The sequence below is a fragment of the Danio rerio genome, chromosome 4, assembly GCF_049306965.1.
Source record: "Danio rerio strain Tuebingen ecotype United States chromosome 4, GRCz12tu, whole genome shotgun sequence".
Taxonomy (NCBI): Eukaryota; Metazoa; Chordata; class Actinopteri; order Cypriniformes; family Danionidae; genus Danio; species Danio rerio.
Window position 1 is genome coordinate 34,347,310 of NC_133179.1, and position 14,341 is coordinate 34,361,650.

Below are 14,341 nucleotides of genomic sequence, written 5' to 3' on the forward strand. Positions count from 1 at the left end.
ACTCATCAGTGCATTTTTGGGAGATGGCCTTCCTTATTTGGCTGGCTTCAACATATTTATTTTTGATGTAACCTGTCAGAGAAAAGCGAACGAAACATATTTAGACACACCTCCATCTGACAGCAAAACACCCCCCAGCCACAGCACCCAGCAGTACCCAAACCAGCCACGGCTTATTTAAAAATGTACATTTAAAATGTTTACTTTATATTTGATTTAAGAGATGAATATAAACTGTTTAACATAACTAATAACAAGCAAAGCAAAAATTAAACCTGACTCCACATAACACACATATTTAAATATTTAAAAATTTATAAATGTCTGACCATAATTAATACTTAATTAATACCATTTATTTACTTATTTTATTTGAAATTTCTTATAATTTTTTTTCTATCTGCCAAGTGAATAACACTCTGATAAATAATTGACAAATTTATTTTAACGCTAAATCTCAAGCACTGACATAGTTTTTAAAGTAGATAGCAAAGTCCTGAGTGTAATTATACAATTTTTAATATCTTAAAATATGACAATATTTCCAAAATATTTTTTTAGGAAAAAAACTTACCCATGATGTCAGAGACTTTTTGGAGTCCAGTTGTGGCTTAACTGCTTTGTCTCTGAAGGCCTTTGAACATTTGCCATTGTAGCAGTGTGTACCAAGGGTGTTGCTTCCAAACACGGCTACTAGTAGATCTTTTGTGGCCTTTTTGGGGTCAGTGCAATTCACATGGGCAAACTGTTCACCTGTGATTGAATTATTGGGGCCAATTCTCACCTAAAAATAGTGATTAAAAAATGAACAAGAAAATAGTTTAAACATTTTTAGAGCTGCTTCAACAGCAAACGGTGAATTCTAAGATCAAGAACATCAAAGTTGTATAATCATAATAATGACAAAAATATGGAATTTCTGTTTCTTGCATTAAATAATAAATTCCATGGTCTGTTGAAATTATTGATTCTGATTGACTGGAATATGTCCAATATAAGAAATTAATTTAATATTTTATTCATTCCTTTAATCAATCAGGGGCCACCACAGCGGAATGAACTGCCAACTTATCCAGGATATGTTTTACGCAGTGGATGCCCTTCCAGCTGCAACCCATGACTGGAAAACCATTCATACACACTTATTCACACATATACACTATGGACAATTGTTTAGCCTACCCAACTCACCTGTACCACATGTTTTTGGACTTGTGGGGGAAACCGGAACACCCGAAGAAAACCCACGTGAACGCAGGGAGAACATGCACACTCCACACAGAAATGCCAACTGACCCAGCCGAGGCTCGACCCAGCGGCTTTCTTGCTGTGAGGCAACACCACTACCTAGTGCACCACTGCGACTCTCTAATTTAATATGCATTATAGTATATTATTTATATATAATATTATAAAATGTATGAACTGAATGCACAGGTAATTCCAGTCAGTTTTGTTCAAAAGTTCAAAATAAATACACTTCCCTTTAACATTAGAAGTAACCATAGTGAACCAAAGTTCCCTTGTAAAGCAAACACTGTTCACAATAATGTTGGCATTAAACAAAGTAATATGTTGTGCATTTTAGTAAACATCTGACAGAAATAAAGTCAAGTATGTTAACAATAAGAAAAGATGATGTTTGTTGAGTTGTTTACAATAGGACAAAAAGAAAAGTTTTTTATGGAAATAAAAAAAGCCATATAGTCCAGTCCAGGGGTGACCAACCCTGTTCCTGGAGATAGACCTTCCTGCAGATTTCAGTTGCAACCCTTATCAAACACACCTGCCTGTAATTATCAAGTGCTGTTCAGGTCCTAATTAACTGATTCAGGTGTGTTTGATCAGGGTTTGAGCTGATCTCTTAAGGAAGGTCGATCTCCAGGAACAGGGTTGAGCACCCCTGGTCCAGTCTTACTATAACCAATAACTTATACACTGCAAATTTTAGAGAGTAGATTTAACTACCTAAGAGTTATAATTAACACTCCCTCAGATTTTATATGGGAACCACTATAAAAGTTTAAAAAAATAAAATTATCAACACTAAGAGAGTGTTAATTGGCAAACTCTTATAGTGTAAAATATCTGTTTAATTTACGAAAAAATACCAGCAGCTGTGGTTACCAGGATTTTTCTGTATACATTTACGAAAAATGACCATATTTCATGAACTGATACAATTTTTAGTTTACAAAATCATAGCTTAGTGCACAAAAGTGTAAAGTCCTTAGATGTATTAATATGTTCATGTGTGATTGCAGTTAGCGACCAGATTTTGACTGCATTAGTAACTAAACAGTTACCTTTAAACAAAAGAAGATGCAGCATAACATCAAATATTCTCAGTTCATCTTGTACTTGAACACAGACGCTACTATCCTCCACAATGGTGACACAAAAACCGTTTTGCTGTTTTATTTTTCCTTTCTTGATTTTACGGAAAAATACCAGCAGCTGTGGTTACCAGTAATCTGCTGTTTTTAACATTTTGTATTTGTAAATTCAGTTTACAGAATATTTCTGTTGAAAATACATTCCACAGTCTGTATTTTTTTATCGAACATACTTTTCCCCAACTGTTCACTAAAAACTTCATCATGTATTACTTCAGGAATTTGCCTGGCATGTTCCTCTTTGGTTTTCAATTTGAATGATCCTGACTGGACCCCCTTTTTCTGGATTTCACACCTCCTGGCAATTCAAAATCGACATGTGTGTTTAACAGTGGAAATCTCCTGTAATCCTGCAAATGGAATAAGCACCTAGATTATCAGATGACAATACACTTCCTTTCACACAATCTCCTAACTGTTCAATGTATACACCACGAGTTTCAAGAGTTTCAAAGTCTTGAACAAATGGGTGCAAGACAACCATGCTGTGTTACAGTGCTAGCCCCCTGCAGTGGTGGGTTATTTTCGTAGCAGTGGTGGGTCTTGGAACAGAAACAAAGACGAACAGGACGATGACCAGATAAGGAATCAGGAAGGCTGGAGTACCTGGTCTCACTGTGACAGCTGTGAACTTAAAAAGGTGTATTCAGTAGTTCACTGTAGAACTTCTTAGTCAACTAAAGAGCTTCAAGTCAATTTAATTCATGGCCAAGCTTTACTGGTTTTAGATAAACTGAGAATAATTTTTTCTGCTTAAAATAAAGGTGGCTGTTACTCCATCATTCTGAATAATCTCTCTATTTCTAATTATATCATCGAGGATTTTCAATGAATTAAAGTCAGTTTAAATAAACAATTCAGTAACTAAGTTGTTTTTAAAGTAATTTATTTAATTTACTTTCTGTAATAAAGCTTTTTGGTAAATCTCTTACATTGATTTTTAAAGGGCCATGAAACCCCCTCGTTTCAGCAGTGTGTTTTCACACCTCTACTTTGGAAAAAGTCAGAAAAGTGGGCGTGTCCAGCTCTGTTTAGGGGGGAGTGTCGGAGGAAGAATAGCGGCTTGGTATGGGAGTGTCTATTTGGGCACGCTAAATTTCAGAGTCAAAACACACACCCACATCGGACAATGTGACTGTGTTTACATGGACATCTGTAGTCGAATTATTTGCCAAATTATTAAATGTTGGACTTTAACTGCAGTTTGGCTCTTTCATTCAGGGAATTCATTAATGTCCCTCCCAACAAACGTGATATTTGATTCGAGGAGCTGCTCTAAGCGTGTATTTTTCATGCAATGTTTGATACCGCATGGCGAATGAGAGAAAAAAAAACTCAGCATTTCCCGGAAACTTAGATGCACACGGCAGGTAGCGTCAGAAAGCCGCGTGTGTTATTCCTGTCACAAAATCCAACACGAGGTTATAGTTTGGTTTTAACTGTTAGTGCTAACTATTGCACTCGGTGCAATAGTTTGTTTGATACGAATAAAATACGAACTGAATAAACAAAGAGCACTGGTCGCTCACTTACCAAATCTGTAGAGACAGGACAATCACCAGCAACTAGAGCCGCGTCTTTATTTAGAGGAGACTAGCGAATCTGGATCTCAGCGTTTGCAGATGAGAACAGCTCTCAGGTAAACAATAATCCTCCTTAGACACGTAAGTTATTGTTGTCGCGCGTTGCGTACACTGTTAATCCACGCGTGAGTCTGCGCTCTCACAGAGAGAAAATGAAAACGAAACTTAACTGCAGCAAACTATAAAAGCAACACTTCATGCTTGTTTTGCCAACACAACGTGGCGTCTTTGCTGTCTACACTCTGACACTAATAAATATTAATGAAGTTGCACAATAGAGCGCGCTGATTGGTTTGAACCAAGCCTTACTCATGCATTAATGCAACACATTGTAAGACGTAATAAGACTCACTCTGGCACAGACGCCCAGTCTGCAGGCTGGAATACAGGCTATTATGTCATGGCCGTGACGCAGCTTCAAAAATTAGTTTCAAACAGGAAGTACTAATTTGCTTGAAATAACGCAAAAACAACCAATTTACACTTTTTAGTGAAATATAGGTGTCCTAATAGTGTTTTTAGCAGTGTGGGACACATTTACGACTGTCAACAGCTCAAAAAATGTGTTTTAGTGTTTCGTGACCCTTTGAATCTCCATGTGTGTTTTGTAAAACTTCGATAAAAATTAAAGTTTAAAATAATAATTTTTTAAATAATTTTCAATACTTTAAACATAAATGCATGTACAATGTTAAAAAAAATCTTGCAATGTTATACAAATTATTACTTCGAACTTTCTTTTTAATAGTTGTAAGAATCATTGTTAGTGATTTTGTACCAATAACATCAGATCATAGAAAAACAGCAGATCTCCATGCAGAAAATGCAGCTTTGAATCACAAGAATAAATGACATTATAACAACAATTATAAAAAAAAAAAAAACAGTTTGTACTTGCCTCACTAACACTGGCTGCCTGACTGTTCAGTCAGCAACATAAAAGTTTAAAAAACCACAGATGCAGTTTAAATATCTGTCTTTTTTGTCTTGATTCTTTTTTGTAAAACAGTGAAAATGAAATAAATCTCTTTGACTCTCTCAAATTAATCTTGTGCAGTGTGTTTTATCACATAATAATGTTCTCCTGATGAAATCAGCCATCATGAATGAGCAGTTATACAAAACAAAACTATTCATTAACAGAAAAAATCGTTACATTTATTAAATCAGTTTACAAAAATTGTGCTTATAGGGTATTACCCTTGATGGAAATATCTAAACTATTAGCACAACCCTTTAATGCTGTTTATTTCCAAATGAAAGTGAAATTGAAAGCAACACTTTCCGCTATCGATATCAACCAGCAGATGGCGCTCGGACACCACAGAAAATCAAACACATTTTTTATGTGCCACACATATTATCATTTCCCTTGATTCAGTCATACCTCAAATATTCTCCAATGCATGTATGATCTTCTAAGACTATGACACCGTTATTTATGCAAAATTCAGTAAATGACTAAATGCCTCTTAACTTATTTGCATAACCATGTAAACCTACCCCTAACACATACACACATTATCTGTTCTAATCTATTGGTTTATACACACACACACACACACAATAGATTAGAAATTAAAATGTGTGTGTGTATGTGTTAGGGTTTGGTTTACATAGTTATGCACACACAGACAACATTTGTGTAATGTTTCAATACAATGTAATAGACAAAGGACAATAACTATTTTCAATGTATAACGCAGTTTGGAAAAGTCAAGGTTTTAAAACTGCCAAAGGTTTCTGCTGTATCGTTCATACGGTGTATGTAAAGTTTTTTTTTTTTATTACGTTTTTTTTTTTTAGGACAACAGTATCTCCAGCACAAAAGATATACAAAGATGCCATTTTAAAATGTAAAGAAGTTTTTGAAGCTAATAAAGACAGCAGAAGTCAATGATTAATTTTCATTCTTCACTATTACCATCTTAACTATTCCAAAAAACTTTTAAATGTTTCTCAAAATAAAATATATCGTACTCAAAAGGGAAAAGGTTTTGATTTTACTCAGACATTTAAAAAGAATATATTTTAGTGCAGTAATCACCATATTGAGATACTGATTTTTTTATCCAAGGTTATCATACCAGAATCGTATACCGGTCTATGTGTACAATGGAAAACACAGGAGTAATTGTATTAGCCTCGACCAACAGGTCAACAACACAAAACAGTTTTGTTTTTTATAAAATTCTGGCAGTAATTTGGGAATCTTGCATTTGACTATTACCACCAATGCACCAACATTATGATTTAGAACAATAACTTTCTAACGAGACCGTTCATATATCCACAGCAAAACATAAGCAAATTAGAAACATTAACACTCACTCCAGCCATTAAGAGTTCAGATCAGTATTCATGTAAGAACAACAAGTTGCTAACGAGACTATTTATACCTCCATCACCCAGCAACATTAGCAAATTAGTAACGTTAACACCCACACAGGCCAACAATTGGGAGTTTAGATCAGTATTCATGTGAGAAAAAAATATGTTTCAATAAATTGTGTATGTACAGTATATATGTATATTATTAACTATATATTTTGTTCCTACATATATGTAACAATATAGGAACAATAAATGTTAAAAATAAATTTAACATCCAAACTTGCAGCTTACATACAAAGCAATTAATTTTAAAAGATTTAAATTGAAGAGGCAAATAACTCAGGAAAGAGTTGTTTCCTATTTTTCCAGGTCCACTCGAGAGGTCTTCATGACCTCTGACCTGGCTGGGTAGATCCTGAGGAAACAAATGATTCGGCATACAGAAAAAAAATCACACACGTATAACTCCAGATTTACTATAAAGAGGGAGGACATCATAGTCATCATATAATCAAGGCTCTTAAACATTCAACTTTATTAATAATCATAAAGACATAGGAAAGGATATGTGTTACTCAATCCTAGAGCAGACATCCATCAGAAAATACAATTATATTCTATTTTATTTATTGTGTCCATCACCAAACAAAGTATAAATCTACTCTAAAATGTGTTACAAGTCTCTCTCTCTTTATTTTTATTTGGTGAAAGAGCCTAACACAAACTCTTATAATTATATACTTCATCAGAAATCACTTTTCACTGTAAGACTGTTCATATCTTCTACATGCTCTCTCATGAGGCTTTAACAACACAATCTTACAAAGCAAATGGTTAATCAGTTTTACTGTTCAATTTTTTTTACTTAATTGTTATCTTATTTAAAATCACACACACACACAAACACACACACTCACACACACACACACACACACACACACACACACACAAAACTCTATTAATCATTATTACTGAAAATTAAATATATAATTATTTTAGCTTTTATCTTTGAATGGAAACTAAACAGCTGACTTTCATTTAACTTGATTTATTTTATCCTTGTACTGTATTTTATGTTTTGTTGTTGTTTTCTGTTTTATATGTATGTTTTCACATGAATTGTGTATTTTTAAATAGATTTTACTTGCATGTGTACTGTTTCGAACTTTAGGACAATATATTTCCTGCATCTGTGTTGTGAAATATAAAAGTACTCAAAGTCAGAAAAAAGACTATATATTTTTAAATACACTGAAACATATGCCTAGATCAGTTGTAGTAACTGTTTTAAAGTTGTTTCTGCTCCTATTGGGCCATTAACACCTGGGGATGGGCAGATTGGGCTGCTGTTGGATGCTGTCTCCTGATAGGCTGTTGACCTGCTGCCAGCTCAGGTTAAAGAGGCCCATCTCATCTCAGTAAAGTTACAGTTGTATCATTTTCAGCTACAGCTTGCTGTGTTTGACAAGTGGATAGAACTCACATTTCAACATCAGAAATGGCTTCTAAACTGTAAGTTGATTTAGTCAGTATGCCTTATGCAGCAGGCTTCTTAAGCTCAGTTTAGCTTGTATCATTTTATCAGTGGAGTTAGTTTGAGAAAGTCAAATCTTTAAAAATCTAAAGAGTCTTCTAGAACTTAGTTCTTCTAGATAATTAAAAAAAAACACTAGTTGTGTTGTTATTTTATATTTGACTTGTAAATCCTAACTGCTGGTATAATCTTGTTTAAGAAATAATTGAGACAATTTTATTCTTCTCTCATAATAAATGTCATATTATTAAATACATTTAAAATAATATGGTTAGTAACAGTATTATATTAATATGACATTAAGTTTTGTCTTAAAACTCTAATCAAAATATCCGGCAGACATTGCTGTGTGTGTTTGTGTGCTCATTTCTTTGTTTCTGTACCTGGAGTAGGGGGTGGGGTGTGGTGGAACCCAAACCTTACCAAAGCTGCTCTCGGTCTCTTCATTTTATAACATTTTGATTTTATTATCCACACAGATCCTTCCACAGCAGGATGTTTTTCCTCTGTCCTGTGTGCAAAAAGGCTCCTCACTCTCTTCCTGGGCATCTCAGGAAGGTGTGTATGAGGAACAGCACAGAAGCAGAGATCCAGGCTGTCGTCAAAGAGGCCAAGAAGGAGTTGTCTGAATTCTGTCACAAAGGACGTTTCTGGGAGTTTGGAAAAATTTGTGACATATTGGACTCTACTAATCCTCTGGCCAGGTTTGTATTCAGTTGTGCTTATCTTATTTTATGTATCTGACTTCAAATCTAACATCTGCATATAATAATAAACATTCATTTTTGGTATTGTTTATTTGACCTTATTTTATGTTCCTTGTTTTAGGATGATTGCGGAGATGCAGTCAAAGGGGTTGGTGATTAATAACTTACCTTCAGTCCTCCCGGAACCAGCTCGGTCGACAACATCTTCTGTGCCTCAAAGCTCTGGAGAAGGTGCAGAAAGTTCATTGGAGCCTCCAAATGAGTCCTTATCCGACGAGAGCTCGGGAGAGTACTATCAGAGGTATACTTTTATATCAGCATTCCCAGAAAGTAAATATACACTGCGGATATGACTTCTCTTTAATATACAAAGTCATTTTGATCACCTGCTTTTCTATTTCAGCACTGGTGGACCGATGTGGACCTCTTCCGTGAGGGTGGAGATGGTCAAAAAAGGCTTATACAACAAGCACTCCATTGACCACCCCCTTCTAGCAGGATTTAATAAGTACCTTTACACTGATCTAGGATATAAAAACAGCAAACAAGTAGTAAGTTCAAGTGAAATTATATATGTAAAAATGAGTGAATGGGTGTTGTTTTATGCAGTACAGTTTATTTTATTGTGAAATGTGTGCTTTCAGGTGGAAACAGTGTCCAGGTTCTTGCATTACATGGACCCCACTGAGCCAAACTTGATGTTTGTTCGGCGGGTGGAGAAAGTGCGAGAGTACTTTAACATCTTGTCAGATACAAAGCTCTCAAAATGGACAGTTTTCAACTACTCGAAGAGTCTCAAGAGGTCAGTAATGTGGAACCACCACAAGTGTGCCATGTACATGTTAACTAATCATGTCATCTGTGCTGTGTTCTGACTGTAACAAACCCAATGTTGATCTCTTTTCAAGGTTCATGAAATACATTATTACCTCCACGGACATTCGCCACAACAATCCAGCTTTGTTCCAGGACTGTGAGAGTTTTATGGATGCGCTGTATGGAATACAGAGTGGCATGTCCAAAGAAGTGAGCATGGAGGTCACAGCAAAAAAATCAGAGTTTGGTTGTGGCAAAGAAGTTTTGCCAAAGGACTGCCTTGCTGTTTTGGAGGCTGCATTCAAAGATTTCCAGGCCGTGATATGCAAAATGCAGGGTCCAGGAGCTATCACAGGGGACTGTTTGACTAAAAATGAACGGCTGCTCGTCCTGTACTACCTGGAGGCTGTTATCATGCTGAAGCTAGTCCAGCGGCCTGGAATTGTGACACACATGACTGTAAGTGTTTGTTTTTCCGTACATTGTCTTCTTTGTTCTTATATGCTTCATCAATGTGCAAAACTGTCTGTTTGCAGGTTGAGGATTGGGAGGGGAGGAGCCGTATAGAGAATGGTGTCTGTGTTGCAGTGAAGGAGCACAAAGTACCGTTGTCACACAAACAGGAACTTGTAAGTTTATATAGTCTTTTATATCATAACAGCAATAAATATATTGTGTCAAATTTAGACTTATTTTTTTCCTTTCTTTAACTAGTGGTTCAACTTGTACTTCAATGAGGTGCGGCCAGTAATGCTGCAAGAAAACCGCACCGGCGATGATGTGGCAGTTGATTCATTTTTTGTGTCAAGTAGTGGGAGATCGATTTATAATCCCTCCAACGACTTAAAAAGACTACATGACAAGTAAGCAACATTACACCTGTCTTTAACTCTACATGTTCATCCGTCCACTTTTTGCCTTCTTACGATGCCTTGTGTTTCAGATACAGTCTTCCCAGTGTGACGTGTGGCGATGCCCAGAGAGCATTTGAGGCAGCAGCACAAAACCTGTCAGAAGTGGAGAGAAATGTGGCAGCTGAAAGGAACTACATGAGGAGAACGTCTTCAGATCCGTTTCTGGCTCTAAGTGTGCTAGATCAGCTCGCTGGGAAAACACCGTAAGCATCTAACAACTGGGATGATCCTTATTTTTAAATTTGCAACCCACAGCCTTGCCTTTCCTTCCTTCAATATTTATTTTTTATGATCTTATAGACAAAGGTCCAGTAGAGCTTCCTGCTGTGAGACAAGGGTGGACGAACAGACGGCCTACAAAACTCTTGAGCAGTTCTGTCCAGTGACTCTGGAGGGGCCTCCTCCAAAAAGGGCACGCAGGACTGAGCTGTGTGGCTCAGAACATGAGAGGCACTGCTATGACCGCTGGCGTAGCGAGCAGCTCAAGCTGCGTGAACAGCATGCTCTCGGTGAGTATACAGATGATTAATGACACAAACAGGGGAATTGAGCGAGAATAGCCGAATACTGATGTGTTTTGTGTTTCTAGAACACTTTACTGGACAGCAGCCATCAGAGTCCAAAATAAGCCGCTGGATGGACAAACAAGGGTGGACGTCAAACGTCCCACAGGCTGCAGTGGTTCTGAAGCAGTGGAAGCCTGTTGCCAGGTTGGACTTGGTTATCGACAGCAGCTTTGTGAAAAAAATGATTTTGTCTCAACGCTGGAAAGGACTGACTGTCAGGCCCGTCCCTGACAAGGGCGATGGTGTTTTCACCAAAAGACCCTTTCAGATCGGGGAGGTTGTCTGTGAATACCACGGCAAGCTGGTTAGCCATGAAGATGGGATGGCAATAGCTTCGACAAGCAGCATCAGAGCTGGCCATTTGTTTTTTTATAGGAACAAGCAACATGAAGCCATGTGCATTGACGCACATGAAGAAAGTTGCCAGTGCCATCCCATGAAGTTCAATTATGGACGCCTGATCCGTCACTCCAGCAAAAGAGCCAATATCCGGCCCAGGCTGTATGTCCTTAATGATAGAGACATCATTCTCTTCATTGCTACAAAATACATTTCGAGTGATGAGGAGTTACTCTATGATTATGGCTCAAAGAGGAGATCTTTTGCCGGGAAAGGGCTGGAATTGGACTGGATGTAAAACAACATCTTTCCATCCCCCATACTGACTCACTTCTAACATGTCCAACTCCAAGTTTCCACCTGTGGCCATATTCTCTTCTCAGTGATGGACAACCATCACTGCTCCTCTCACCCTGTACCCAGTACTCTTTCTGCACTGCCAAGCAACAACATTGCTCTCCAAATAGAGACTTGGTTGTAATAGGTTGAATGAGTGGGCCTTACAAACCATTCACCTTTACTTCCAGAGAATTGTATTTTCTCTTGTCTTTTGCTCTTTTTTTTCATAAGTTTTCTTTATGCAATAGTGAGAGTGTGAGTAGGCTACTCCATATTCTCTCCTCTCTCTCAGGATTCTGTACAACACATGTGGAATTACAGCCTGGTAAGTACGCTCAAACTGCGCTTAACCCTCCCTTACACCCATCTTTAAGTTTCAACCAAATTATTGTGCACTTTCTGGTTGTCGTCTTCTTTTTGTTTCAGATTACCAAGGCTTTTATGGTCAGCAGACATGCACCTCACTGCTGAGAATTAACCTGGCATCTTAATTCTTCATTACCTATGTTGTCTCTATGTTGTTTGATTAATGTTCAGATTTTGTTCATTTGGTTGCACTTGTATGTACTGGAAGTTGTTTATTTTCTTTAGTGTTGTTATTACTTGATATTACTATTATATATACAGTCTTCTAATGTGCTGTTATTTCACATTCTTATTAAAAAGTTGCAGAAATGACCCAGAATCACACAGTTCTGTTTCAGTGCATTCATATTATGCTTTTTAAACTAATTATTATTAAATAAAAGTAATAAAATAACTTAGACACTGTTTGGCATTTATTTAACAAATCATTTCAACAATTTCATTTAAAAATGTGTAATACTTTAAAAGAAAAAAGAAATACACTTCATTATTTAAAACATATGAAGCTTTTTCAGATAAGTGCAACACTTTTTCCCCTTCACCTGAAAATGACATGATAGCTAAAAAAAATAAGGGAAAAAAAGGAATATGACCTGGAAAAGTCATTTTCCTTTTTCCATGTGATCAGCCGAGACAAAAAAGAAGGAATCCACAAATATCCACAACATCCTGGAAAAACACTGAAATAATGGTCTCTGTATGAGAGCTGCTCTTTGAAGAGAATAAGGCAGCTAGCCTAATTAAGATAATTAAGATAGTTACAGTCAAATACAATAAGAATTTATTTTAGCAAAGAGACAAAAGTCAATCTATTTTGGACAGAATTCAATGTAAAATGTAAGACATTATTTATAAAGACAGACGGGCCTATATAATTATTTTTGGAGTGTTTGAACATGAATGGCAGCTGTTGTTTTTGATCTAACAGCAGCAAAACTACATGCTGAACGCTGTGAGCTTGCGTCAGGATGATGATGATACATGAGCCAACTTTTATTTTTTTCCTTTTTCAAAACAGTTTAGAACAAAACAAAAGAGCAATAAAAAACGGGTTACATGTCAAAGATCAACAGGCTCCAAACATGTGAACAATAAAAGCACCACAATGAAATTAAAACAAGACTTTTCTTCTCAACCATTTACCCCAGTATGCAGAAATTGTATAGGCTTGTTGTCTCAAGTTAAATGTCAGTACTTCTATGTCATACACCTCTTTAACAATATCATACTGTACCATTCGCCTACAGATGGAGGATCTTCCTTGAGCTATTTCTTTGTAATGGCCTTTTTGCTAGTTGTTAGTAGTGTGTTAAGAAGATACACATCATTTTTGGTATTTCTGCAGAGTAAATTCTCAGGTACATAGTTTTAAAATTACATTAATCCCATAATTAGATTTATCTCTATTTAAATCTTGTGTATAATATTACAGTTCCAAAATATTTTGAAATGATCTTCCAATACATTTTCACATTTTCTCCATCATTCACCATATTTTGATCTCTAGTTTAAAAGTATTTTATTTTAGATGTCATAAAGAACCTGATTACATTTTCCTAATAAATACCCTCTATGAATTAATTGTAATCATCTGTGTTTCCCAAATAGTTAACCATTCCTCATTTGCTATTATTATATTGGCTTCTCCTTCCCATTTCTGTCTGATACACATTGTTGAGTGTTTCTATGTTAATGTCAGACAGGAATAAATTCTTGATACTAGTTTTTTTATTAATCTTTATTTTTTGTAAGCATTTATAAATACCTGCACTCCTGTTGTTTTTATGTCTTCTGAATCTCTTATGCTTTTATTGAAGTAGTGTCTAACTTGAAGGTAATGGAAAAAGTCTTGTTTATCCAAGTTACATATATATATATATATATATATATATATATATATATATATATATATATATATATATATATATATATATATATTTGAAAGTTGTTGAAAACCTTCCAATTCAGAAAAGGTAGGCTTGGTAATATATTCATCCTTATTATCTATTCAATTGTATAGATCTAAAGGTTGAAGGAGCCGTCTGTTCAAAAACTTTTTCATGGTTTCTGTAATGGGGAATTATTTTATTTTATAGATATCTTATAGGTATGCAGCGATTTGAACTCCAACATATCTGATATGTTGTTATATCAGATGTAAGTTATTACTCATCTAAGGTATGATTACAGCATTCAAAAAGCATTGACATCAATTGTTCTTTGAATATTTTATACCATTCTGCAGAGAAGCCATCTATGTCTGACATATCGTTTTAGTTTTGTAATCTTTGATTTTAAATATCCTCCTCTCTGCCTGTCGTTTCTTTATTCTTCATGCCAGGAGCTTTTTGGACCATTTTCATAAAATTTTAAAATGTAAGTTTTATTTGTACTTGCTCATCAAACATTTTATTGAGATCTGCTTTAACTTCTTTAACCCTAACCCT

General features: G+C 35.8%; 3 protein-coding genes across 4 annotated transcripts in view; all 3 read left to right on the forward strand.

Annotated features, from left to right (window-relative positions):
* LOC137491238 (uncharacterized) overlaps positions 1–14,341 on the forward strand; it is a 1,025,816-nt gene that overhangs the window by 538,450 nt on the left and 473,025 nt on the right. The gene's annotated exons all lie outside the window — the stretch shown is intronic.
* LOC101886704 (uncharacterized) overlaps positions 1–14,341 on the forward strand; it is an 847,011-nt gene that overhangs the window by 538,450 nt on the left and 294,220 nt on the right. The window lies entirely within an intron of this gene.
* On the forward strand, positions 7,740–12,292 carry LOC141381648 (uncharacterized). 2 transcript variants are annotated; one of them, XR_012402188.1, is made up of 12 exons: positions 7,740–7,825; positions 8,327–8,551; positions 8,676–8,855; positions 8,958–9,105; positions 9,199–9,356; positions 9,463–9,829; positions 9,907–9,999; positions 10,085–10,233; positions 10,314–10,487; positions 10,585–10,793; positions 10,874–11,853; positions 11,955–12,292. XR_012402188.1 is itself a non-coding variant. In XM_073947469.1 (11 exons), the coding sequence occupies exons 1-11, from the start codon at positions 7,812–7,814 to the stop codon at positions 11,485–11,487; spliced, it is 2,331 nt and encodes a 776-aa protein (XP_073803570.1). In that variant the 5' UTR covers positions 7,740–7,811; the 3' UTR covers positions 11,488–12,292. The 2 variants fall into 2 exon arrangements, 1 of the variants encoding a protein (XP_073803570.1); XM_073947469.1 differs by having other exon boundaries at positions 10,874–12,292.

Bases quoted from the DNA above. Each gene is read 5' to 3' on its own strand.
- LOC141381648 (XM_073947469.1), top strand. The intron at 9,830-9,906 runs GTAAGTGTTTGT...GTCTGTTTGCAG, and splicing joins GAATTGTGACACACATGACT to GTTGAGGATTGGGAGGGGAG. The intron at 10,000-10,084 runs GTAAGTTTATAT...TTCTTTAACTAG, and splicing joins TGTCACACAAACAGGAACTT to TGGTTCAACTTGTACTTCAA.